General features: G+C 40.3%; 1 protein-coding gene across 1 annotated transcript in view; it reads right to left on the bottom strand.

Moving 5' to 3' along the window:
* Positions 1-27,375, bottom strand: part of RAB31 (RAB31, member RAS oncogene family) — a 55,880-nt gene that overhangs the window by 12,327 nt on the left and 16,178 nt on the right. The window contains exons 2-5 of the mRNA XM_089671009.1: positions 22,818-22,897; positions 17,080-17,161; positions 9,415-9,486; positions 5,592-5,698 (exon numbers count right to left, since the gene is read on the bottom strand). Coding sequence (XP_089527135.1) covers positions 5,592-5,698; positions 9,415-9,486; positions 17,080-17,161; positions 22,818-22,897 — 341 coding nt within the window. The remainder of the gene's footprint in view (positions 1-5,591; positions 5,699-9,414; positions 9,487-17,079; positions 17,162-22,817; positions 22,898-27,375) is intronic.

Here is a 27,375-nt window from a genome sequence, read left to right as displayed (position 1 = left end):
ACAAGGTGCTGGAAACATTCCTCAGAGATTTTGGTCCACCCTGACATGATAGCATCACGCAGTTGCTGCAGATTTGTCAGCTGCAGATCCATGATGCAAATCTTCTGTTCCACCACATCCCAAAGGTGCTCTATTGGATTGAGATCTGATGACTGTGGAGGCCATTAGCGTACAGTAATGTCATTGTCATGTTAAAGAAACCAGTTTGATATAATTTGAGCTTTGTGACATCGTGCATTATCCTGCTGGACGTAGCCATCAGAAGATGGGTACACTAGTCAAAGGGATGGACATGGTCAGCAACAATTCTCAGGTAGGCCGTGGCATTTAAATGATGCTAAATTGGTACTAAGGGGCCCAAACCTGAATGTTGCAGCTAGAAATGGAGACTCATCAGACCAGGCAACATTTTTCCAATCTGCTACTGTCCAATTTTGGTGAGCCTGTGCAAATTGTAGCCTCCATTCTCCATTCTTAGCTGACAGGAGTGGCACCTGCTGTGGTCTTCTTCTGCTGTAGCCCATCTGCTTCAAGGTTCGACATGTTGTGTGTTCAGAGATGGTATTCTGCATACTTTGGTTGTAATAAATGGTTATTTGAGTTACTGTTGCCTTTCTATCATCTCGAACCAGTCTGCCCATTCTCTTCTGACATCAACAAGGTATTTTTGCCCATACAATGGCCGCTCACTGGATATTTTATCTTTTTCAGACCATTCTCTGAAAACCCTAGAGATGGCTGTACATGAAAATCCCAGTAAATCAGCAGTATTTGAAATATTCAGACCAGCCTGTCTGGCACCAATAACCATGCCACGTTCAAAGTCACCTAAATCCCCTTTCTTCCCCATTCTGATGCTCGGTTTGAACTTCAGCATGTCATCTTCACTTTGTCTAGATGCCTAAATGCATTGAGTTGTTGCCATGCGATTGGCTGATTAGCAATTTGTGTTAACAGGCAAATGAACTGGTGTACCTAATAAAGAGGCTGGAGAGTGCATATGTTTGTTCTAGGGTAATACTGACCCAGTTTTAAAGCCACTGGGTCAGTATGAGAGCCACTGAACTAGCAGAAGGAAAAGTCAGAAATAGCAGTTTAAATATTTTCTCAACAAGACTTTCTTTAAAAAAATCAGAATCATCAGACCAGCATTTAAAGGAAATCTGTAAATATTCAAATCAGAGACAGCCAGGCAAATATTCTTCCTAGAAGGAAGTCAGCAGCGGTAGCCCCAACTTTTCTCTTTATACAGTGCTTTGAAAAAGTATTCATACCCCTAGAAATTTTCCACATTTTGTCATGTTACAACCAAACACGTAAATGTATTTTATTGGGATTTTATGTGATAGACCAACACATAGTTGCACATAATCATGAGGTAGAAGGAAAATAATAAATTGTTTTCAAAATTTTTTACAAATAAATACCTGAAAAGTGTGTTGTGCATTTGTATTCAGCTTCAGCCCCCCTGAGTCAACACTTTGTAGAACCACCTTTTCGCTGCAATTACAGCTGCAAGTCATTTTGGGGATGTCTCTACTAGTTTTGCACATCTAGAGAGTGACATTTTTGCCCATTCTTCTTTGCAAAATAGCTCAAGCTCTGTCAGATTGGATGAAGAGCGTCTGTGAACAGCAATTTTCAAGTCTTGCCACAGATTCTCAATTGGATTCAGGACTGGACTTACGTTTTTGGTTGTAACATGACAAACTGTGGAAAATTTCAAGGGGTATGAATACTTTTTCAAGGCACTGGAGTAGCTATAGCAGATGCAAGGTATATAAAATACATAACTGCTTTCTGTCCCAGTGACAATGGATATAAGATAAATAGAGAGGGTAAATCTCCATAGTGGAGCCAATGTTATCAAGTTTTAATTCTTTCTCAATCTAGCCAAAATGAAAAAACTATTTGGGCTTTAAATACAGAATTTTAGAGTATTTTGTTCCAAATAAATAATTTTTTGCTTTCGACTTTTAACAGCTTATTGGGATAACGTCTTCATTTACACGATCACTTATTGGTAATAAATTGGAGTTAACAGATACTGTAAAAAGAAATAGTGAGCTGTAGGTGTAATAATTACAAAAATTATAGCTATAAAAAAGGGAATAGCTGATTACTAGGAGCTGTTAAGAGCTGTTCACTATGACTTTTTTTGGTTCATGATGACTTATGCAAGTAGGTATTATGAAAGTATACTTGTGAAATTAGAGGAAAGCATTACTGCAAATGGCACTCCATATACTGAACAACAAGAAATTATTTTTAGTACTAGGGCTACACCCTAAATACACACAGTGATGTCAAATTAAATTATTCATTCTATCTCACCACTTCTCTCCCAGTGCTAAAAAGGAGGTACAGGGAAGAACAGGAAGGCTACCACTGATTTGGCAGGGAAGTTGCCTCCCTTTTGCCAGAGAACCCCTAAAGGGGCGTACCTTTTATCTGTTTGCCACAGCAAAAGCTGAAGGAACAAGTACTAAGAAGATAAAGTATATAAAACAAAGCACTCCTGTCATACCAAACTAGAGTAGGTCAATAAATAAAGCCAAGGACCACCCCGTCATTAAAAAATCCTGACAATTGTTTGGAGAACCAAAGCTCTCCCATGTCTGTTTCTAGCAAGCAATGTTTAGTACTGAATACTTTAGGTCCTTAGCAGTAACATTATGGCCCATGGAAATCTTCCATTTTAACCATTTACTGTATAAATGTGACCTGAAGTTGATATGACAGCTGAGTTAATCACTTATTTCATCTTTCAGTCGTTGTCTATGTTCCAGTTTAACCCCTTTCCGCTGGCACCTCCCGGCCCGGCCCTTTAAGAGTTTCAGAAGCCGGGAGGCGGGCAGGGTTCTAGGGTCACGTGACTGCCGTGATTCGCTGTCACATGATTGGAAAAGGTCCCAATCGCAAGGGGAGATTGGGACCTTTCCGCGAGTCACATATATATGTGCTGGGAGAGCACAGGGTGCGTGGTCTCAGCACATGTGTATTTTCTAATGGCACGCAAATATGCGGCTGCTTGGCATAAAGGCCTAGATGCCGAGAGGCCTCACATTTGTGTGTGCGCTCGGCGTCTAGGGGTTAGGCTGGTGCCATGAATGCTGCTTCAGGTTTCCTGTTTCAGGGTGGTTCCTTTCTCTTCCACTGTCTTAGAGAGCCACCCTTGCATGAGGAAACTAAAGGTATGTCCCCAGACACTGTGTGCATCTTTAGAAACACACAAACCCATAGCCTAAAAGAGCAAGGCACTCCCCTGCTCCTCCCTTCTCCTCCCCCCTCCATTTTCCTGGCTAACTGACTGGCTGCAGACTGCACTGTCCACTGTATACTTTTTTCTGGTGTAGCACCCGCATCTGGTTAGGCTGTTAGGTAAATTTAGTCTTTGACGTTGTATCGAGTGGAACAGTGCTTCACTGCTTTTAGTCTGTTCAGGGTTTCCGGAGCTCAGAGTTTGATTCCTCCCACCTGCATCTGAAAGAAGCTCCCAGAGTTTAGGGCATGGAAATTCAAATGATCAGTTGAATAATTATCATCCCTTAGCCGATCCCTGGAAGGAGGTGTCCGGAAAGTGGCTGAGAAAGTGATAAATGTGCAGGAGGCCTAAACAGACTTCTTTTCCCTCTAGGGAGGGTTTCAGTCCTCTTGGGACTGCTGCCCCTGAAGGAAGCTCTACTAAGATAAGAATCTGCAGTCTAAGCTTCCACAGCTGTTGGGTTGAGTGCCTGAGGAGGATTACCGGAGGGTTCTGGAGGGCACTGCACTGAAGTCCTGGTCTGGAGAAGGATCTTGTTATCCCCCTCACTGAGGATCTACCTGTGAATAATGGGTTGTAGACAGCTCCTGGGACACTGTGAGTAGAGACCTTGCTGAAGACTATAAGTTGTGCAAGTACCAGAAGGGAACTAAGTGCCAGATGTGGGCTATATGGACTGCTGCTGTAAGGTCCTAGATATAATGGCCATTCCATACTACCTCCAGAAAGTTGATATTGAAAGATTACAGAGAAGTTTGTCCTCTTTTCATTGTTACTGAACATTTTGGAGTATCTTGTAGCCCTAAACCCCTCTCCTGTCAATGTTCTTCAGCAATACATTTTAAAAAGACATCCCTTGGTCAGAGACTACATTTTCGGTATGCATGGGACTGTGCTTGTGTGACTGGCAACCTCTGTACTACAAGGGAGAACCTGTCTATGTCCAGTAGTCCCTCGGGGGTTAGCGCTACACTGTAAAGACAGAGAATTCAGTAAACCAGCACTGAGAGAGCAAACGCCAGCAGCATTGAAAGTTGCAAAAAGCAAGTGCTGGGGTAGGAATTGTAACAAATAATTTACTGGGGAATGTTTGTTTTACTGTGCTCAATATGTTCAAATAAAAAACACTGAGCATTTAATATTACTTTAGCACAAACCTGTACTGAGAAAAAATGGATGCGGCTATTAGTGACCTTCTTCTGAACATGCTAGTTGCCTGGCTGCCTCTAGTTTCAAAGCTTTTTGAGTTGCTGACCTGGAATAAGTATAAAGCATTTAAAGTCAGAACTTTTTATCATAATACATGTTCCAGTCAATTGTCAGCCAGATAATTGATGTGTTCAGAAAGAGGTCAGCAATAGCAAACTCCTTCTTCGTACAGGTTTTCCTTAGGGATCTTTGACACTATTCACAAAGGTAAATTATCAGTTTTCCTGTGTGGTTTAGTGCTCAATTGCATTTCAACTTTATTGGCGGTGCCCTGTGTTTTACAATACAGGGTACTGTTTATGTTTTTTTTAACTTTATTGAAATGTTACACAGTGTATAACCAATCAGATTCAAATCTCTAAGTCATGTTTAATAAACTTTTCAACTTGTTACATCAGGCTTTTTGCAGGTAAAAGGCCACAAAATGTCTGCAGTGAGTATGTTTGGGTATACCATAGGATACTTCAGCTATGTTTGGATGGAGATGGTTAGCCGTTATCCCTTCATAGCCTAAAATGTATGTGATTGCAAAAAAAAAACAACAAACACATGCAGTATTTCACTATGGTACATCACATTTTCCCATGTTTTATCCCTTTAGAGATTTTGCAGTTACAGAAAACCCTTGTTGATCCTGGTAGAAATGCATTCAGTTCCTAATAGGGGTGGTGTTCTGTAGCTCAAGGTGAGAACTGGGAGGGCTATAAAACTGCTTGAGATAGGAATACAGAGAGTACAGGACACAGAATCTGGATTTCCGGCAGGATCAACAATACTTCATTTGCCATAAAGTAGATATTGAAGAAATTCTGCTTGCAGTAAATTATACTGCAAGCATAATTACTTATCAAACTCTAAATTTTTCATAACTTCCCCAACAATTTTTCTTCTCTAAATCTGAGAAAGCCGTATATATAATTTTACAACCCCTACAAACCCTTATCCTATATTTGTACAGATGCAAATATATAACTACTCTTCTTTTACTGAGGAGCATCAAAAAAACTTCTTCTAAGACACACTAGGTTTATAAAGATGACCCCAATAATTTAATCATTGTTCTTACTTTCTGTATCCTTGCTTTGCCCTTAGTAAACACATGTATATGAATTTCTACCTGATGTCAGAGAGATCACATTTATTTCCAGCAATGGCCATAACAATGTTCTCTGGACCGTGTTCTTTCAGCTCCTTCACCCATTTCTTCAGTGTATGGAACGAGTCCTGTGTACATATCAGAGCATTACACATTCATTGCCTCTTGTTTGATGGTTCCCCAAAATATCTCAAAGTTTGAATGTATTATTGCATACTAAAACAAAGCATTTGTTAGTGCTTAAACATGTGCTTTTCAAAGTGATTCTCCTATAAATGCTTCAAAAGCTATATGTAATTTCCCATAATTGAAATCACTGGTTGGACCCATACTGGTGTTTTCACGTGAAATAATTTTTACTCTGAAATAAACCATAACCTTTCTACTTTAATTTCTGCACTATAACTTCATTTTTCCAAAGCTCAACAAGATCTTCCAGTATCATTGACACTTATAAGTGCAACAAAATGCTCTACTTTTGACTGCACTCGACAACGTCAGACAATTTTTAAATTTTATCTGCACCAGCTGAATTTTGGCTTTCAATGGCTTTACAGAAGAAATAATTAGTGCTTCCTTAAAACTTCCAATAAATATTTATGAGCTATGTTGGTGCTCAGCACTCTTACAGTTCCTCTCATCCTTGAAGAATAAAATAGAAGATAAGTATAGGTAATAGGATGACAACAAATGTGTACTAACTAAACCCCTGTTTTTAATGCATACTGTTAGACAGGTTAATTCGGTTGTTAGTAAGCTGGCTGGCAAGTTGAGCTGAGAACTTTCTTTTATTTTTTTGACATGCGTTGCCCATCCTTGTGTTCCCTGCTGTAAAAGCCAGTTTTAGACCGGGCCAGGGGCCATTTTTTCTACTGCTGAATTGTTGGTGAGTGGGTGCACTGGACACCCTGGCTGCCATTGTGCTACATGCTAGGTGTCCAGTGCGCTCCAGTACCTATAGGGAGGGGTGGGCTCCCTCAGGTTCACCTGCCCTTGGTCTATCCATTAAATACATGTGCCTCTACTATGGGGGCTCTCAAAATATGTAGAGTTAGGACCACAGAATATCAGGGTGCCGTGATGAGGCTCTGTAGCTTACGCATGTATTTGCAAATGTGTACTAACTAAACCCCTGGTTTTAATGCATACTGTTAGACATGTTAATTCGGTTGTTAGTAAGCTGGCTAGCAAGTTGAGCTGGAAACTTTCTTTTCTTTTTTATGACCAGCTGGATTTTGGCTTTCAGTGGCTTTACAGAAAAAATAATTAGTGCTTCCCTAAAACTTCCAATAAATATATATGAACTATGGTGGTGCTCAGCACTCTTACAGTTCCTGTCATCCTGAGAAGAACAAAATAGAAGGTAAGTAAAGGTAATAGGATGATGACAGTGCTGATGCACCAGTACTGGCATATCTCACTGTTGACTTTTTCTTTTTTAAGCAAACTTTTTTTGGAATGTCTCTGACATTTCATTAAGACCTATTGACCTCAATGTGGTGCGAGGTACTGGATTGCATTGCACCAAACTGAAAGAGGTTTGCATGCTGTTCTTATTTTAGTAAACAGCACCAAAACGGAGTGATGTGAACTATCCTGATAGGAGACAAGGCACTTGCCTTGACTTTCAGTGGGACTGCGCTGGACAAGGATGCCCCACTACACCTGGTGTGAATGGGCCTAAAAGGAAAGTCAGATTCACCTCTTTGTAAATATATGCCATAATGTCCAGGACAGTGATACAGCACTGGAATCATAATGGTTTGCATTCTGAGGCATGGAGGTGTGAGAACCAGAGAATGACACCTTGTAGTATTTTGTAGTATTATGGAAATAACCTAAAAGCTTTTGACTCCCACTGTGTACCTGGATTTAGAAGTCTCTGCAAGAGAAAAAGTGAACCATAATTACACTCATCTTCTTCTAAAACTGCACACTTGGCTCAAATCATGCAGGAACATGTCACGTATAACACTCCATTATGAAACAAGTTGCCCAAGATGCCACACATATTCTGGCATATACCTGTGTTATAAGGATCCATAGCAAAACCTTTCGGGATCACCCATGACAAAGGCAATCCCTCTAGTGTTACCGAATCTAATTGCTTATGTAGTAATCTTCTCAGTCACAAAGTACATATACACTGCTCAAAAAATGAAAGGAACATCTCTGAAAACATATCAGATCTCAACGGGGAAAAATATAATGCTGGATATCTATACTTATATGGACTGGGTACTGTGTTAGGAACGTAAGCCTGCCCCATCATTTGATGGAAATGAAAATTATCAACCTACAGAGGACTGAATTCAAAGACACCCTGAAAATCATAGTAAAAAATTTATGCAGCAGGCTAGTCCATTTTGCTGAAATTTCATTGCAGCAACTCAAAATGGTAGTTTGTATGGCCCCCGCGTGCTTGTATGCATGCCTGACAACGTCGGGGCATGCTCCTAATGAGATAACGGATGGTGTCCTGGGGTATCTCTTCCCAGATCTGGACCAGGGCATCACTGAGCTCCTGGACAGTCTGAGGTGCAGCCTGGTGGCGTTGGATGGACCGAAACATAATATCCCAGAGGCGTTCTATTGGCTTTAGGTCAGACGAGCGTGGGGGCCATTCAATGGTATCAATTCCTTCGTCCTCCAGAAAATGCCTGCATACTCTCGCCACATGATGTAGGGCATTGTCGTGCACCAGGAGGAACCCAGGACCCACTGCACCAGCGTAGGGTCTGACAATGGGTCCAAGGATTTCATACCAATACCTAATGGCAGTCAGGGTGCCATTGTCTAGCCTGTAGAGGTCTGTGCGTTCCTCCATGGATATGACTCTCCAGACCATCACTGACCCACCACCAAAATGGTCATGTTGATTGATGTTACAGGCAGCATAACATTTGCCATGGCTTCTCCAGACCCTTTAATGTCTGTCACATGTGCTCAGGGTGAACCTGTTCTTATCTGTGAAAAGCACAGGGCACAAGTGGCGGACCTGACAATTCTGGTGTTCAAAGGCAAATGCCAATTGAGCTCTATGATGCTGGGCAGTGAGGAGAAGGCCATCTAGAGGACGTCAAGCCCTCAGGCCACCCTCATGATATTTGTTTCTGATTGTTTGGTCAGAGACATTCACACCAGTGGCATGCTGGAGGTCATTTTGTAGGGCTGTGGCAGTGCTCATCCTGTTCCATCTTGCACAAAGGAGCAGATACCGGTCCTGCTGATGGCTTAAGGACCTTCTACGGCCCTGTCCAGCTCTCCTAGAGTAACTGCCTGTCTCCTGGCATCTCCTCCATGTTCTTGAGACTGTGCTGGGAGAGACAGCAAAACTTCTGGCAATGGCACGTATTGCTGTGCCATCCTGGAGGAGTTGGACTGCCTGTGCAACCTCTGTAGGGTCCAGGTATCGTCTCATGCTACCAGTAGTGACATTGACCCTAGCCAAATGCAAAACTAGTGAAAAACAGAACAGATGTGAAAAAATGTCAGTGACCTCCACTTGTAAAACCATTCCTTTTTTGGGAGTCGTCTCATTGTTGCCCATCTAGTGCACCTGTTGTTAATTTCATTAACACCAAAGCAGCTGAAACTGATTAACAACCCCCTCTGCTACTTAACTGACCAGATCAATATCCCAGGAGATTAATTGACTTTATGCTATTTCTGATTAAAAAGTGTTAATTACTTTTTTTGACCAGTGTATATTACATTCAATTTAGCTAATGCTATTGCCAACTGAAAAAATTATTATGCAGCAAGATAGTACTGGGAATCCAATGATGCTGCGTCTTATTGCAGTTGCATGGTTTGCTATAACTTTAAGTATAATGAATCCTACCTGCTTTGTAATATCATATACAATAACAGCAGCTGCCGAGCCTCGGTAGTACATTGGTGCCAGTGAATGGAACTGTAAAGACATCAGATGTCATTGAGTTACAGAATACATAATCAATCATTTTAGTAAGAAAACACGCTATTCACATTTACTGTAATAATAGCAGACCTCTGCCATCTTTAATTTCTTTGCAATATCATAGATCTGCCAACATACCTGGACCTGCTGTGTTTTTATGCTCTGAACACATGGGCTTCAGCTTGTACAGAACAGTGTGTGCAAGTAGTTAAAAAGCATTGGTAAGACTTTCAGCCAACATCAAGCAACCTTCTTGAAGCTTGTGGGCTTGTGCACCCCACCAGCACTTTTACACTGGGGCCAATGATATACGCTGTGATTGGTGTGGTGCTAGGGTTGCCACCTCATCCCTTTAAACCCAAACACATATTAATTACACAGGGTTTTTAGCTGATTAAGGTGGCAAATAAACTCACTTAGAACCTTATCTGCATTAAATTAGCCTCAAAACCTGTGTCATTAATATGTGTTCGGGTTTAAAGGGATGAGGTGGCAACCCTATGTGGTGTCAGTGCATTGTAATGACAGTTTGCACTTTCAGTGATCTGAGTGTGAGTGGATTACCCGGTATTATTTTCATGACAGGTGCAGATTTAGAAATATTGAAAATGCCTTTTGAAATGACATGAACATGATAAAGTGATAGCAAAGTCTTGTTTGTTTATTTATACCTACAAGTAAGCCTATAATAATCCTTACCTGTAGGCACAGTAAAAATCTGCTAAACATGCACCGTTTAGGAGCTATTTACTTTAGCAGCGCTGGTGATGTCACCGGCGCAAGCTCACTGCACTCTCAATGGACGGTGTGCTGTCCATTGAGAGAGCTGTGCCATGGCCAAGACCCTGTGCGCATGTCATCATGGCTCGGCAAGTCAAACAGCCACATCCTGCGAACCTGGTTGGAAGTCCGAGTGAAGATGGAACCGCTCTGCTGGAGGGCTTCGTTTTCAGGTACGTTTTTTATAATGTGCTAGTATGCGAAGCATACTAGTACATTATGCTCTTAAGTTGCAGGGGGAAGATTATTTTGTTTTATTTTTTGCAGTTTACTACCGCTTTAAAGATTAGATGAGTGTTTGAAGTGATTTGAGTGCTGTCCCTTAGCTAGCAGCTTATACAAGCGCTTCAGCAATACTTGTTAAAAACCTGCTGAAACTTGTTAGCCAGCTTAGCTGATTCACACATATGCTGTGCGGTGTGGATGAAGCTCAGATTTCACAGCTAATTGATAGAGTAGTTGTTCACAGGTTCAGGTCAGGTTTACATCAGGTTCAGGACAGGATTAGCTCAGGATCTTATGTTGTTCACACACATACCGTTTAGAAACAGCTCCCATAGAAGTCAATAGCCTGTCATCTACACCTGATCCGGGCCGCACTACTCAGAAAACGGAAAGCATTCTTTTAAAAACCACACTAAATCTGCACTGAATTTGCACCACCAGTGCACTGGACATATGTGAACAGGCACCATAGGAAGTAATGTTTTTTCACAATGTTTTTTCACATTCAAACTGCATCCAATCTGCATATATGTGAATGGGCAAAGTTACACCCAGCCAGTGCAGTAATATCTGTGTTTAAAGGATAAGTTTACCTTTCATAACATGTTACATTTTACACCCATATTCAGGGTATAACATGTAACATGTTACTGTCCGACTGGCCCCCACACCCCCTGATCCCAGCTAGCTGTCACAATTTGCGGGGCTCCACCTCTGTCACTCATTCACAGTATTCTATGATTGGGAAAACTACAAGTTCCAACAGCCTTTACAGCTATCAGCTTGTAGTTTTCAATGAACTACCACGGTGCTCCACAGCTCACTGAGTATCCTGTCACTAAGTATCTTCTTGTCTGTACGGGATGTACGACAAGCAGATATACTGACAGGTCAGGGGGAAACCTGCATGGCGCCAGCGATCTGTTGATCGCTAGTGCAATGTTTTAGAGGCTTAAGAAACAAAAAATAATAAATGCAGGTTTTTTTTCCTGAAAAAAAATGTGCATTTATTATTTTTTATTAAAATGTGAACTTATCCTTTAAGATCCCCAAACCAGAGATAAATTTTGTTTTAACCCTTTCACTGCCATGCTATGCTTTTTGGTTTGTGCCTTAGGTAGCCAGGCCAATTTAGCTGTTTTTCATGGGTACATTACAGCCTTGAACATTTGTGATTAAAAAAAAAAACACACATACATACAAACCATTATTTTCAGAAAGCCCATGACCTGTACAATTAGAAGATATGACTTTGTATGTTCCATGAAAGTTGTGCAAATGTTCATTAAAGGATACAGTAAGGTCAGTCGTCTGCCGTTCCTCCCATATGGGCAGGCAGTTACTGAATGTCAGTAAAAATCCATGAACTACAAAAGCGCTTACCAGTACCCTCACAGTTCATTGAGAACTACAAGCCATCAGCTGCAATGGCTGATGGTACTTGTAGTCCAATTCATTCACAGGAAACTGAATGACACCGCTTTGTGGGAAGAGCCCCCCATGGCCACATTGTTTTTAATTTGTGAGAGCGAATACGGGGAGAAAATCCCCCACCCGCTGTCACAAAGCAGGAAGCGCTGACGGCAGGAGGTGGCTTCAAAGGAGCTTGTTACATGTTACACCCATATAAGGTGAATGTAGCCTTTAAGTATAATTTTAATAAAAGGGCCACTAAAAATAATATAGTAACAGTGTAATAAAAGGGTTTAATAGTACAATCATGCAAAGTTGCTAAATTACTTGCAACAATTAAATGCTGCAAACAAGCATGCAATGAAGGCCCGCACAGCTATTTAGTAATTCAAACAATGTCAATGCATTAGTTGGAAATACTTGTTAAAAAACGGTCCACACTCTGAAAAAAAAATGCCTATAAATTAATACAGAATTATAGCAGCATCCAATGACTCAATAAACATAAAGCCGTTGACATGAATGCTGGCAATGCGAATATCAGTAATTGTTTGTGTCACTTTGATACCGCCACTTGAAGCCATGAAAGTATTCTGCTTGGTGGATTGGGCCATCAGTGCTTCACATGAAAGTAATTATGTTGCTTTAAAGTCTGGAAATGTTAGGAGGCATAATTTCTAGATAACCAAGGCACAAAACTGTTCATGATTAATATCATAGGCAAAAATGAACCACACATGTCACTAACTGGGCAGTCTCCTGCAACTTTACAAGATCTTCCATAGTTATTAAGTCCATGGGAACAATTTTGCCTTATAATTTGATCTTTTTATAGTGTCCCTTGTATAGTGTTTCCCTAATCTATAAACTTTGTACCAGAAATTAATCATCTGATCTGGGGTATATATATATATCTATCATATGACCTCACCACTGAGATATGACGAGGATTCATGTACAAGTTATTTCTTTGCTTATGACTCCTTTGTTAGTCAGTTATGTCGTTTTTACATTTACATTGGAACTTCCTTACCCTATTCAACATTTGTAAATACAGCACATGCATAACCATCATGCAAGCATATGTGTATATATAAGATAATGCAGGGATTATCAGTTAGCACTTTAGACAGAAGTAAAAGCATGTGTGTATAGATGTATTAAAACATGACTAAAACACATATACACAGCAAATGCAACATTATAAAGAAGCAGTACTCACAGGGGTTTGAAGCGTATCTTAAAGCATTGTTAAACCCAAAATCAAAAATGTGATTTATTGCAGTTTACTAACCATTAGATGTGGTGGCTTCATTAGTTTTCTTTTTTTAGGCTTTTTTCCCTCTGTTTTCGTCTGGTGATTTGGCCAGTAACATACAGGGCCATGGAGAAGGGGGCACCACCAGTCCTCCTGTATTGGGCCCAGGCCAGCAGGGGGTTCCAGGCAGCTGGGTGAATCAGATTTGTTGACAGGGAGGGTGATCAACATGGCGGGGGGGGGGCAATTACTTTGACCAATCCCCTGTATGGGTCTCTGCAGCAGCTGAAAGCTGGCTTCTTCTCCTCTCCCTCCTGCTGGCTTTCATCTGTTGCAGAGAAAGCCATACATGGGATTTATTCCAGTAATTCACCACCCCTGTCGCACCCATCACCCACCCTGTGCACCATATGTTTCCTTTAGCTGCCCAGGCCCCCTGTGTGCCCCCACCCTTGTAGTTTTTCCGGCTTCCCTCCTCTCCTTTCCACCGGCAACTGCAGTCACGCATAAGGTTCCTTCAGGATGGAGACTGAGGGAAGGTTCCGGTTAATATGTCAAATTTACCAGCCCCTTACTTTCCTGAATGAACACAATGTGGGATTGGTACTGATCACTTATTTTGTTCATTCATAACTGAAGCATAGTAAACTGTTTTTTTGTTTTGAGGGGGCCCTGTCAGGTTGGCTGTATGGGTCCCCATGGTTTCTAACAGTAGCCTTGGTAACACACCTCCTGTATTAGAGTGCCTACACTTTGGACAAAGAAGCACAGGGGCTCCTTTGGACAGCAGCATTGTCAGTCTGGGGCAGGGGAGAGTTAAATTTAGATACACTAACAAATTGAAGCCAAACTCCAGCTAAAACTTTATAAGCAGTTACAACCAACAGTTTTCTTTTCTTTTGGGATAAAGGTTTTACATAATTAGCGGATCATTGTAAGCACCCCTGTTAGTGGTAAATGGTTTGTCTCATCCCTCTAATTGCTACATCTGCAGGACAGCTTGTTTTTTAAGAAAAATAACAAACTTACTGGCCAGTTTACCAGATGAAAATAGAACAAAGAAAAAAGCAAAGCAATGTAGCCATCACATCTAAGAGTTGGTAAGCTGCAATATATTAAATGTTTGTTTTTGGGTTTAATACTGCTTTAAAGCCTACCTATAGGAAACATTGAATAAAATATATCTGTTCCCACATTTTATTTCAATTATTTCTAACCTACACACACAATTACCTCTTTGTATTTGTGAGACATATTTACGATGCCCTGTGAGTAGGCACTACTGTGTCACAGATTACACAAAGCCCTCCTTCCTAACTACATAGGTACTGAGAGGAGGAACTTCTGAAGGTGGAGTCAGTACAGGATTCACTTGCAGACAGGAAGGTACCATGGGATATGTAGTCCCTGGACATAAACAGCAGAGGACAGGCTGCAACGCATACAGGGAAACTAGGAAGCTGTAGAAAGAGATGGCCAGCAGACAGACAGCACTCACAACGTAAAAGGATATTTTTTCAAGTAAGCTTTTATTGGACTGTTAAAATAATTTTAAAACTGTTTGTATTGTTATTACAATGCTGATATTACAAAATGAAAGTGTGTGCTGTGACCATAGATATTCTTTAAAGCCCAAACTCTATGAAGATGAAAAAATCTATCCATACAGTGGGACCTCCCCTCACTATGCAAAGATTAAATGCTTGTTTAGTCTAGGTGTGGAGGATTAAGGAGAAAACACTTACCTTCCTATTCATGCCAACAGCCTCCTAAACATACAATGCAGGGATAATGTCCCTGTATGGTATGTGATGATGCCAAGGCTCCGCCCCATAGAGAGGAGCTTCAGAGAGAGAAGAGTAGTGGCGTTGGCTGAAGAAAGGAACCAGGTATATAACATGTCCTGCAATCCCCTATATATTAGGAGCATTTAACACTTGCATTGTCGGGGGAGGGGGTCCTCTGCAAGGGTGGAATTTTAGTTTTAGGTCTCATGTACAATGCAGCTGATAAACTCACGTTTAGGGGCTGTTCAGCATTTTTTTTCAGCAGCCCCTGAACTCACCCTAATGTTTTCCTATGTGTCCATCTTTCCATCGTCGTTTACAGGCAGTTGAGTTTACAGTCATTATTTTGAATGCAGAAAACTTGCATTCAGCAGTAGATTTTATCAGTGTTTCAAACGCAAAATGCAGCTAAACGCGTTTATAGGCGTTTGACATTTTTTTTTAACTCTTCCATTTCCAAATGCTGTCCAGAGCCTTTTTTCGTCATGAAAAATGCATGCAAATCATTTTTCCGATACTCAAATGGACCTGGTACACCATACTTTGAGGTTTTGCATAAATATGTTAGACACTGCTGCAATAATTTCTGCATAGAAATGAGCTAAAACACATCCAAACACCACAAAAAAAGAAGACAGCTAACCTGAACACATACTGTTCTTGCTGCTTCTGCTCTCTCTATTTCTCTCAAAATGTCTGAAATAGTTCATTTTTACTGTTTTTCAGTGCATTCTGGGCATTTTGGAAGGTCTCCTGAGGTTATCTTTACAAAACACTTCTAAATGCAAATGCTCATAAACGTGGTATGCAAACGTTGCTAAACTGACGTTTTTTAACCTACGTTTTCCAGCAATCAGTTTTCATCGTTCAGACGTTTCCCGTGTACATGGGGCCTTAAAGTTTGTCTAAAGCTGGCCATAGACAGATTGAAGTTCAGCTGGTTCATTTCTGTCAAAGAAAAGGGGCATGGTGGAAAACTTTTGCCAACCAGTGGCTGGAGCTGCTGGTCAGTGTATTCTGACAGCTGGGAGTCCCCATGTCAGGATACAATGTCCCAACAAGAGGGATTCCTTCACCCACCTTATTTGTATGGATGAAGGAAGCATTAACATTGTCAGGGTCCGGGTCTGAACTTGTGCTTTCTGCTATTTCAGACGAGGTCTCTTTTTGCTGAGCTACCTGTAATGCTAAACAGATCCCTGGGCAGTCCCATCAGATCTTGTCTTGTATCTTGTTTCTCGTGAACCTTGAACGTTTTGCTCCTGCTATGAACTTTAGACCATGCTTTTGTGCTTCTTGTTTGCCAGATTATTGTGTTCTCTCCTTCCAATATCTCACTCTTGACACTTCTGCTGCTGTCCATATCTTCGTTATTGCTCATTACCAACCTTTGGTTTGTTCCTCAACTGTGCTTCCATCTGATCCCCTTCATCTACTGTTTGGTACTGACCCATGGCTTGTTCATTGACTACATGCCTGCCTGTTCCTTGTCTGCTTCATCCACTGCCTGCCTCCCGCTTGCTCTGTCCCTGCTGGGACAATCTTGAGGACCGCAACCTGGCATTGGCACACAGTGAAACCATCAGGAGCTCTGGTGAAGGCTGGCTGGTGTTTAGACCCTGCACCTTGGGTGAGCCTGCGTCATCTACTATCAGATCTGTTTGTGTATTCACCCAGATGAATACTTGTCAATCTCTCAGCTGCTACAGCCACTGACCTCTGAGCCTGACTCCAGATCGTGCCAGACATTTTTTACCTAAAAGCATTCGCTGCAAGGTAAAAAATATCCCAGGAGCAGTATCAGCCCCTCATCCGCCAAATACTTACCACATTAAATCCAGTGCTGTGCCGGTCTGTCACGGCTCTCTCCCCTCTCCCCACTCTCATGGACTTCACTGAGGCAGCGGGAGCCACTGGCTCCTCCTGCTGTCTAGCAAATCCTGAGAGCAGAGAGTCGGAGGCGGGACACATCCACACTGGGTGACTCTATAGATGCACACAGCCTGGCTCTGAAGCAAGCTCATACGTCTACCCCCATAGTAGCCCTTGCTATAGGGGCAGACCCACAAGAGGAGGCAGAGAGTGCCAAACGACCAAACACGAACATATTTCATTTATACTCACTCGTTCCTGACCAGCAGTATCCCATATCAGAAATTTATGCAGCTCATTCCCACAAGGTACAGTCTTTGTCATAAAAGATGCCCTTAAAAAAAAAAAAAAGAAGTTACTTTGTAGGTATCACAGACAAAACTACTGATGCTCATATGAAGTGGCAGTTTATAGATTAAAATAAGGTATATCACAAATTTTATATTATTTACAGAGTCCCTGGACCTTTTTAGATTTTGAGCCTCTTGATCTAATAACTGTCTTTTTTCAGGACATATAGGGCTTTAAATCTGTAGCAGATGTGCATACATACTATATACAGTGCTCAGCAAAAATTAGTACACCCCTTTTTGAAAAATAAGATTTTAATCAGTATCTCAATAAACACAAGAATAATTTCCAAAATTTTGACAAAACTGAGCTTTATATGAAAGTAAAGTTAATATTATAACTTAGATAACAATATGTTTAATTTCACTCATATTAGTTGATGCAAATATGAATGCACCCCACAATAAAAACTACTCCATCTAGTATTTTGTATGACCTCCATGATTTGTAAGGACGGCACCAAGTCTTCTAGGCATTGAATGAACAAGTTGGCGACATATTGCAACATCTATCTTTTTCCATTCTTCAAGAACTACCTCTTTTAGAGCCTGAATGCTGGATGGAGTGTGATGCTCAACTACCTCTTGAGAATTCCCCATATATGTTTGATTTGGTTCAGATCAGGAGACATACTAGGCCATTGAATCACTTTCATCCTGTTCTTCTTCAGAAATGCAACTGTGGCCTTAGATATGTATTTTAGATCATTGTCATGCTGGAAAAGCCAAGGGCGCGGAGCAATGGTAGCATCTTCTCTTTCAATATAGAGCAGTACATCTGTGAATTCATGATACCATCAATGAAATGCAGTTCCCCGACACCAGCAGCACTCATGCAGCCTCACAGAAGGACACTACCACCACCATGTTTCACTGTAGGCACCATTAATTTTTCTTTGTACTCCTTACCTTTGGGACACCATACAATTTTGAAGCCATCAGTTCCAAAAACATTTATCTTGGTCTCATCACTCCAGAGTACAGAGTCCCAGTAGTCTTCTTCTTTTTCAGCATGGGCCCTGGCAAATTCTAGGTGGCCTTTTTTTGTGCATGGGCTTCCTTTGTGGATGACACTCATGCATGCCACTCCTCTGCAGTGTACACCATATTGTGTCATGAGAAACAATCACCCACATTTGGCTTTCTACTTCTTCAGCTAACTGCAGTGATCTTGCATGGCGATTTTCTTCAACCCTTCTAATCAGAAGACGCTCCTGTCTAGATGTTAACTTCTGTGAAAGGCCTGGACATCTCTTTGAGATGTTTGCAGTTCCATCTTTGTTAAATGTTTGTATCACTTTTGCTACAGTATTCTGACTGATAAGTAAAGCTTTGCTGATCTTCTTGTAGCCTTCACATTTCTCTTCCATGTGGTCCCATTGCTGACAGTATGAAATGGGAAGGGGTTTTCTTTGTTAAGTAATGCCCTTTTATAATTAACTGTCTGCTGGACACCTGTCTAATGAATAATTAGACTCACCTGTAGTTGAATTCTTGGTAATTAGGATTTTGTTATCTAAAATTTAGCTTTGCTCCTAAGACTTTCATTGAGATGTATTCATTTTTGCAACATGGTCTTGAAAGAATTTGTTAGGAAAAATTACTTGTTTGTGTGCTAATTAGCAAATCTTGTTTGCAATCAATAGCCCACATTTGTGGGAGTATTTTGTAGTATAGTGTCCCATAGAAAATGTTGATTCTGAAAGGAAAGGAAAGGTTTTCTGACAAATCTGTTGGGGTGTACTCATTTATGCTGAGCACTTTATACACAGCATTGTGGAGTGGCAAAGCACAAAGTTTGTCTTTCAATTTAGGAGTCATTTTTTTCCTTTCAACATTACGTTGCTATGTGTAAAGTAACAAAGTTGTGTGGTGCAATTTTCACAGATCTGGGATTACAAATAATTTAAATGACATTATGCACACTGACGTGAGTGCTGACTCTTGAACCGTTACTGCAAGTATGGACCACAGCATTTACACAAAAGTGAAATTATTTGCCCATTCCTGCTTTTTTATTTATTTGCATATTTGTCACACTTAAATGCTTCAGATTATCAAAAAAATGTTCACTGAGTGAATACAACATGTTTTTAAACGATGATTTCATTTATTAAGGGGAAAAAAAGCTGCCTCTGGCCTTCCTGGCCCTATGTGAAAACGTAAATGCCCCGCATCGTTGCTAAATCATGAATAAACTGTGATTAACCAAATTTTTTGGAAAGCTGAGTTAAATTTCACTTTCCACACCCAGGGCTGATTATTGTCAGACCTGCTGAAATCACTTAAATAGAAGCTGTCTGAAAAAGTGAAGCACACTAAAAGATTTCAAAAAGTAACATATCATACCACGATCTAAACAAATTCAACAACAAAGTAATTGATGTATCAGTCTGAAAAGGGTAACAAAGCCATTTCTAAGGCTTTGGGACTGCAGTGAACAATGGTGAGAGACATTATCCACAAATGGAGAAAACTTGGAATAGTGGTGAACCTTCCCAGGAGTGGCTGGAACACCAAAATTACTCCAAGAGCCTAACGACGACTCCACGAGGTCAAAAAAGAACCCAGAAGAACATCTAAAGAACTGCAGGCCTTACTTGCCTCAGTTAAGATCACTGTTCATGATTCAACAATAAGAAAGACTGGGCAAAAATGGCATCCATGGGAAAGTTCCAAAGTGAAAGCCATTGCTTACCAAAAAAAACACAAAGGCTCATCCCACATTAGCCAAAAAACATTTTGATTATCCCCAAGACTTTTGGGCAAATATTCTGTGGACTGATGAGACAAAAGGGTGCATCCTGTTACATCTGGCATAAAACTAAAACAGTATTTCAACAATTAGAAAGAGACAGGGCAAAAATGGCATCCATGGGAGAGTTCCAAGGTGAAAGTCATTACTGACCAAAAAGAACACAAAGGCTCATCCCACATCTCCTAGATTGTAAGCTCGAAAGAGCAGGGCCCTCGAACCCCTCGTGTATTGTATTGTTTCTGTCTTGTCTCATGTTCCGTCCCCCTTGCTATTGTACAGCGCTGAGCAAACCCTTTGGCGCTATACAAATACTGTATAATAATAATAATAATAATATTAATTTGCCAAAAAACATTTTGATTATCCCCAAGACTTTTGGGCAAATATTCTGTGAACTGATGAGACAAAAGTGTCTGGCATAAAACTAATACAGCATTTCATAAAAAGAACATCATACCAACAGTCAAGCATGGTGGTGGTAGTGTGATGGTCTGGGGCTGCTTTGCAGCTTCAAGACCTGGACGACTAGCCATAATTAATTTAACCATGAATTCTGTGCCCTACCAGAAAATACTGTAGGAGAATGTTTGGCCATCAATTTGTGACCTCAAGCTCAAGCGCACTTGGGTTATGCAGCAGGACAATGATTCTAAACACTCCAGCAAGTCCACCTCTGAATGGCTCAAAAAAACAAAATGAAGGTTTTGAGGTGGCCTAGTCAAAGACCTGACTTAAATCCGATTGAGATGCTGTGGCATGAACTTAAACAGACTGTTCATGCTTGAAAACCCTCCAATATGCCTGCATAAAAACAACTCTGCAAAGAAGAGTGGCCCAAAATTCCTCCAAAGCGATGTGAAAGACACATTGCCAGTTATTGCAAATGCTTGATTGCAGTTGTTGCCACCAAGAGTGGCACAGCCAGTTACGTTTTCACATAGGGCCAGGCAGCTTTGGACAGTTTTTTTCCCTTCATAAATGAAATCCTCATTTAAAAAACTGCATTTTGTATTTAATCGGGTTATCTTTGTGTAATATTAAAATTTGTTTGATGATCTGAATCATTTAAGTGTGACAAATATTAAAAAAAAAAACCCAGGAAGGGGGCAAATACTTTTTCACAGGACTGTAAATTCAAGGGCATATTGTATATAGCCATATGAGATCATTTGACTGGTATGGGACCTGGAAATACAGGGGGCTCAGGGCTGTCTGGCTACTTTGTGATTTATGCAATTATCAATAGAATTAAATATTAGGGCAAAATTAATGTTTTTAAAACTAGAACCCCCTATACGGTTGCTATTAAAGCAAGTAGCATTGTACATCACTACAGTAATTGTCTTTGCAATGCGGATTAAATAGACAGAAGATTTCTAAACTGTTTTGCTGGGTTCCCATCACACACAGTCATGACCCTGATGGGAAATAAAGAGGAGGGGTGGTATTTTTATTTATTGTGATTTAACTTTTCAAGGGTTGAATCAGGCAGCCAAGGACTGGCTCAGAAAAAGACAGAAAAACAAGATTGGCCAGTTGCCCTCTGCCTATAGCAGAAATACTGCTGCAGGGCTGCACAAAGTCAAGTATTGTATATATATGTGATTTGCATTTTTGGGTAGGGGGCGAGCAGCATGTGCCACCCTACCCGCACCGCCAGCACTCGGCAATTGCTGAGTAAAACTGACAGGAAAGACCTGTGTATACAACACAGGTCTCTCTCCTGCCAGCAAGAACATGATGCTGTGTAATTCTCTGCACAGCAGCATGTTTCCCAAGTAAAACACACAGAGCACATGTTGTAAAACAGCACACAGTTACCCCCTTTGATCGCCCCAGATGTTAACCCCTTCCTGCCCCGTGTCATTAGCACAGTGTCAGAGCTTTTTTTTTTTTAGCACTGTTCACTGTATTAGTATCATTGGGATGTCAGTGGCAGTTAGTCTGTTCCCACCCAGTGTCAGAATGCCTGCTGCAGTTCCTCTATAAGTCGCTGATTGCTGCCATTACTAGTACAAAAAAAAAAATTACAGTATATATACCGCCATTTGTAGATGCTATAACTTTCAGGTAAACTAATTAATTTACATGTGTTGGGATTTTGTTTTACCAAAGACATGAAGCAGAATACATTTTGGCTTAAATTTATGACAAAAGTTTTTTCCCTGGATATATTTTATAGCAAAGTTTAAAAATATTGTTTTTTTTCAAAATCTTTTTTTGTTTTTAGCGCAAAAAATAAAAACCGCAGAGGTGATCAAATACCACTGAAAAAAAGCTCTATTTGTGGGAAAAACAGGCATAAATTTAAGTTGGGTGCAGCATTGCATGACCACACAATTGTCAGTTAAAGCAACGCAGCGTCGTATCGCAAGAAATGGCCTGGTCAGAAAGAGGGTAAATCCTCTGAAGGGCAAGTGGTTAACTCTGCCTTGCTTATAGATGGGCATAAAACATAGAGCATAAATATGGTGTTTACATCATATTCCCCACCAGGACTGGAAGCCAAGGAGCTTGTCAAGTTAGCTTCTTTGCATAGCTCTGGGTCCTTCTGGCTTTCACAGATTGCATTTGTTTCCAGCATTTCCAAATTTTGCATAGCTACCTCAAACAGCCACAATTTTGTAGTAACACTAAGAAATATAATCTTTGCACAATTTTTGTATTTGAACTGAGCAGTTTGAACAAATAAATGTATGATTTATTGCAATGGATTACTGCTCTGGTTTGTGCAGGTCAAAATTGTATGTAATAAAGTTAGCCCTACGCCTACAAAGCCAATGCAAAGCAGTTTAGCTATTGAACTTTTTACATTGCCCTTTGTCTCACTGATTATGCCTTACAGTCAATAAAACAGACACATTGTTGTGCATATTACTTACCCAATAGTAGGGCTAATATTATGGTCAAAATGGTCTTGAACAAATCGACAAACAATGCTTGACTTGCCAACCCCAGTGTCCTGCAAATGAAATCATAAAACTAATAAGTTATTGTTAACTTCTAATACTGAACATTTTATGTCTGTAAGAAAAGATACATGAAGTTACCACTAAATGAGGTTACTTTTCTATGGTAATACAGTGCCTTGAAAAAGTATTCATACCCCTTGAAATTTTCCACATTTTGTCATGTTACAACCAAAAACGTAAATATATTTTATAAAGATTTTATGTGATAGACAAACACAAAATGGCACATAATTGTGAATTGGAAGGAAAATAATAAACGTTTTTCAAAATTGTTTACAAATAAATATGTGAAAAGTGTGGCGTGCATTTGTATTCAGCCCCTCTGAGTCAATATTTTGTAGAACCACCTTTTGCTGCAATTACAGCTGCAGGTCTTTTTGGGGATGTCTTTACCAGCTTTGCACATCTAGAGAGTAACATTTTTGCCCATTCTTCTTTGCAAAATAGCTCAAGCTCTGTCAGATTGGATGGAGAGCGTCTGTGAACAGGAATTTTCAAGACTTGCCACAGATTCTCAATTAGATTTAGGTCTGGACTTTGACTTGGCCATTCTTACACATAAATATGCTTTGATCTAAACCATTCCATTGTAGCTCTGGCTGTATATTTAGGGTTGTTGTCCTGCTGGAAGGTGAACCTCCGCCTCAGTCTCAGGTCTTTTGCAGATGCTAACAGGTTTTTTTCTAAGATTGCCCTGTATTTGGCTTCATCCATCTTCCCATCAACTCTGACCAGCTTCTCTGTCCCTGCTGAAGAAAAGCATCCCCACAACATGATGCTGCCACCACCATGTTTCACGGTGGGAGTGTTCAGAGTGATGTGCAGTGTTAGTGTTCCGCCACACATAGCGTTTTGCTTTTAAGCCGAAAATTTAAATTTTGGTCTCATCTGACCAAAGCACCTTCTTCCACATGTTTGCTGTGCCCCCCACATGGCTTCTCGCAAACTACAAATCTTATGGCTTTCAACAATGGCTTTCTTGCCACTCTGCCATAAGGGCCAGATTTGTGAAGTGCACAACTAATAGTTGTCCTGTGGACAGTTTCTCCCACCTCAGCTGTGGATCTCTACAGCTCCTCCAGAGGTACAATGGGCCTCTCGGCTGCTTCTCTGATTAATGCTGTCCTTGCCCTGCATGCCAGTTTAGGGGGATGGCCATGTCTTGGTATGTTTGCAGTTGTGCCATACCCTTTCCATTTTCGGATGATGGATTGAACAGTGCTCCGTGAGATGTTCAAAGCTTGGGCTATTTTTTTATAACCTAACCCTGCTTTAAACTGTATCCCTGATCTGTCTGGTGTGTACCTTGGCCTTCATGATGCTGTTTGTTCACTAATGTTCTCTAACAAACCTCTGAGGGCTTCACAGAACAGCTGTGTTTATACTGAGAATAAATTACACACAGGCATACTCTATTTACTAATTAGGTGACTTCTGAAGGCAATTGGTTCCACTAGATTTTAGTTAGGGGTATCAGAGTAAAGGGGGCTGAATACAAATGCATGCCACACTTTTCAGATATTTATTTGTAAAAAAAATTTGAAAACCATTTTTCATTTTTCTTCCACTACACAATTATGTGCTGCCACTGTGTTGGTCTATCACATAAAATCCTAATAAAATAAATTTCTGTTTTTGGTTGTAACATGACAAGGTGTGGAAAATTTTCAGGGGGTATGAATACTTTTTCAAGGTACTGTAGTGTTATATGTTTCTGTTGTATATTGAACAACTCTGGAGGTCTTCAAAGATTGACCACAGGTTCATAACCGATCTGACAGCTATTTATTGGCAGATACAAGCATGGAATGTCGAATGGACACAGTAACGAATGTTAACAAATCTGTAAAAAGTTATAATGAAATTAAGGAATCGCATGTTACATGATGCAATAGAAGTTCAGGTTGGGGAAATAAATTCAAATATGGTTTGAAAAAATAAAGGTTGCCAAATTCTGCATTATTTATTCCGTTGCGTCGGAAAATATTGAATAGTTTTTATATGTGAATAACAAATCCACCGAAATATGAAAATCAAAAACTAATATATAGAATCTTTTTTAAAAAAAGCAACATTTTTCTAAAGCATCCGGACCAACAAATATACCAAACGAATGCTTCAGAGTAACGAATATGACTAAATGAAATTGAGATGCATTCAAAACCAAACTAAAATTTACGGTGTGTACATTCCTTATTTGCTCAAATTTCCAATTTACATATTAATAGAATAAATTTATGGAAGGATATAGAAATTTTTGGAATTTCTGCCCCGGCCACATCTATTATCTATGGGCAGTTTTTCAGATAGTACTTGTCACTATCTGAAAAGATATGACTATTTAGTGCCCATGATTTCTTTTCATGTTCAATTTTTATTGATTTAAAGGCAACAATTATTAGTAGTAGTCATGCCAATCTTTCTAAAATTTTTCACACTTAAGTGTTTTGCAGAAATCACTACAGTCCATTTAACATGATTTCCAATGGGACACGTTCACATCTAATTTTCGCGTTTTCACCTGGTGGGTTTTTTTGAAAAGGGTCAGGGACTTTTTTAACCACAAAACGTTGTGTTTTGGTTCAATAGACTTCAATGGAGACACTGCAGAAATGCATGTAGTGTGTTTTTGATGCATTTTGCGTTTTAATCTGCCCAGCAACAAGTTGGTAAAAAACACGTGAACAACACATGTACAAAAACACAAAACGCTCTGCAAAAAGAACTGCAGAAACACATCAAATGCAAACTGCATAGGTGTGAACCTAGCCTTAAATCTTCCTCCAATTTTACTATATAAGTGTGCATGGTGGGTGAAGGTAAGTGAATAACCTATAGAGATTAGTTTGAGCACCAAGGGAGTATAGTGACAAATGTGCTTGAAAGTGGTTAAATTGGTGGAGAGGTCTTGTTTTTGTATGTAATGTAATGTGTGATGTAATCCAGTATTTAAATTGTGTGTATCTAAAAACTCTTTGAAACTGTGGGCAGCACAGTGGCTAAATGGTTAGTACGTCTGCTTGGCAGTTCTAGGGTCGTTGGTTTGAATCCCAACCACAGCACCACCTGCCTGGAGTTTGCATGTTCTCCCTGTGCCTGTGTGGGTTTCCTGTGGGTACTCTGGTTTCCTCCCACACTCCAAAGACATGCTGGTAGGATAATTGGATCCTGTCTACATTGACCCATGTATGAATGTGAGTTAGGGACTTTAGATTGTATGCCCCTTGAGGGTTAGGGATTGATGTGAATGTACAATATGTATATGTAAAGCGCTGTGTATATTAATAGTGCTATATAAGTACCTGTAATAAATAAAACTAGGCCATGAAAAGACTGAGTCTTTCTCCAGAAGTGTATAAACTGTAGTGAGGCCATGTGTCACCCACCAAGTAAAGGCTGCAAATGACTTAAGTCCTGGTGGGAAAAGAGGATCTCCCCCTAGGGGAAGGAAGGGAAAGTGAGCAGAAAGTATTTTACTAGAATATTTGATACTATCCCAGATTTTCTAATGTTCATCAATAATTTTCATCAAAACTAGTTGTTAGTGGTCTCATGTTAGAGGAAGTCCAGGGTAATGCTTTTAAATTAATGGAAGTACAGGAAGTAGCTTCCAGTTCCTCCCACAAAGGAACATCATTAGCTGCATATAGAGCAACAAGAGAGGTCATTTGGGCGGCTTGACAATATTTTAAGAAATTTGGAATGCCTAGGCCCCCTTGACACCTATGTATATACATAGTTCACCTGGGAATTCTCAGTCTGTGGTTTTGCCAAATGAAGGACATGACATGATTTTGAAAGGGCTAAACAGCAATAAAGGGGATCTAAATCAGGAGGGTACGAAAAAGGTAAAAAAGTTTTAGTAGGAAGCTCATTTTAATTAAGTTGATTCTCCCCATCCATGAGATGGCCTGTTATGTTCAGAGCAATATTTGGGTTTTTAGGTTGCGGATAGTTGCTATATACTTTGCCAAATATAGATCAATATAAATTTGAAGTAGGATTTGAGTTTTTCAGACATTGAGTTGGGTAGGGAGATGTTAGGGCGACTGATTTCTCTTCATTAACCCCTAGACGCCAACGTAACACAAATATGGTGCCTCACAGAACTGGGTTTTTTTCTGTGGGGCTGCATATTTGCATACCTGTCTTTGTGCTGTGCGGTGCGCTCCCAGCATAAAGACCGCGGTGTCACTGAGTGCACCGAGTCCACCGAGTCCCGTTCTAATGATTGGGACCCGGGACTCCAGATTCCGGGTCACATGATAGCTGTGATAGCCTCTGATTGGCTATCATAGTGATCAGTCACTGTACAGCCCGGCCCCCTTGTTTTTTTCTCTCTCTATCTCTCTATGAATGGAGGAGAGAGATACATTGTATCTCTCTAACTCCTGGCATAGAGGGAAAAAAAAGTTTGTAAAAAAAAAAGAAAGAGATAAATATTAAAAAATACAGAAAAAATACCTAG

The sequence above is a fragment of the Staurois parvus genome, unplaced genomic scaffold, assembly GCF_062004578.1.
Source record: "Staurois parvus isolate SC_StPar_1 unplaced genomic scaffold, SC_StPar_1.0 ptg000097l, whole genome shotgun sequence".
Classification (NCBI taxonomy): domain Eukaryota; kingdom Metazoa; phylum Chordata; class Amphibia; order Anura; family Ranidae; genus Staurois; species Staurois parvus.
Note: the sequence above shows the minus strand (reverse complement) of the source record. Positions and strands in the feature narration are given on the sequence as shown.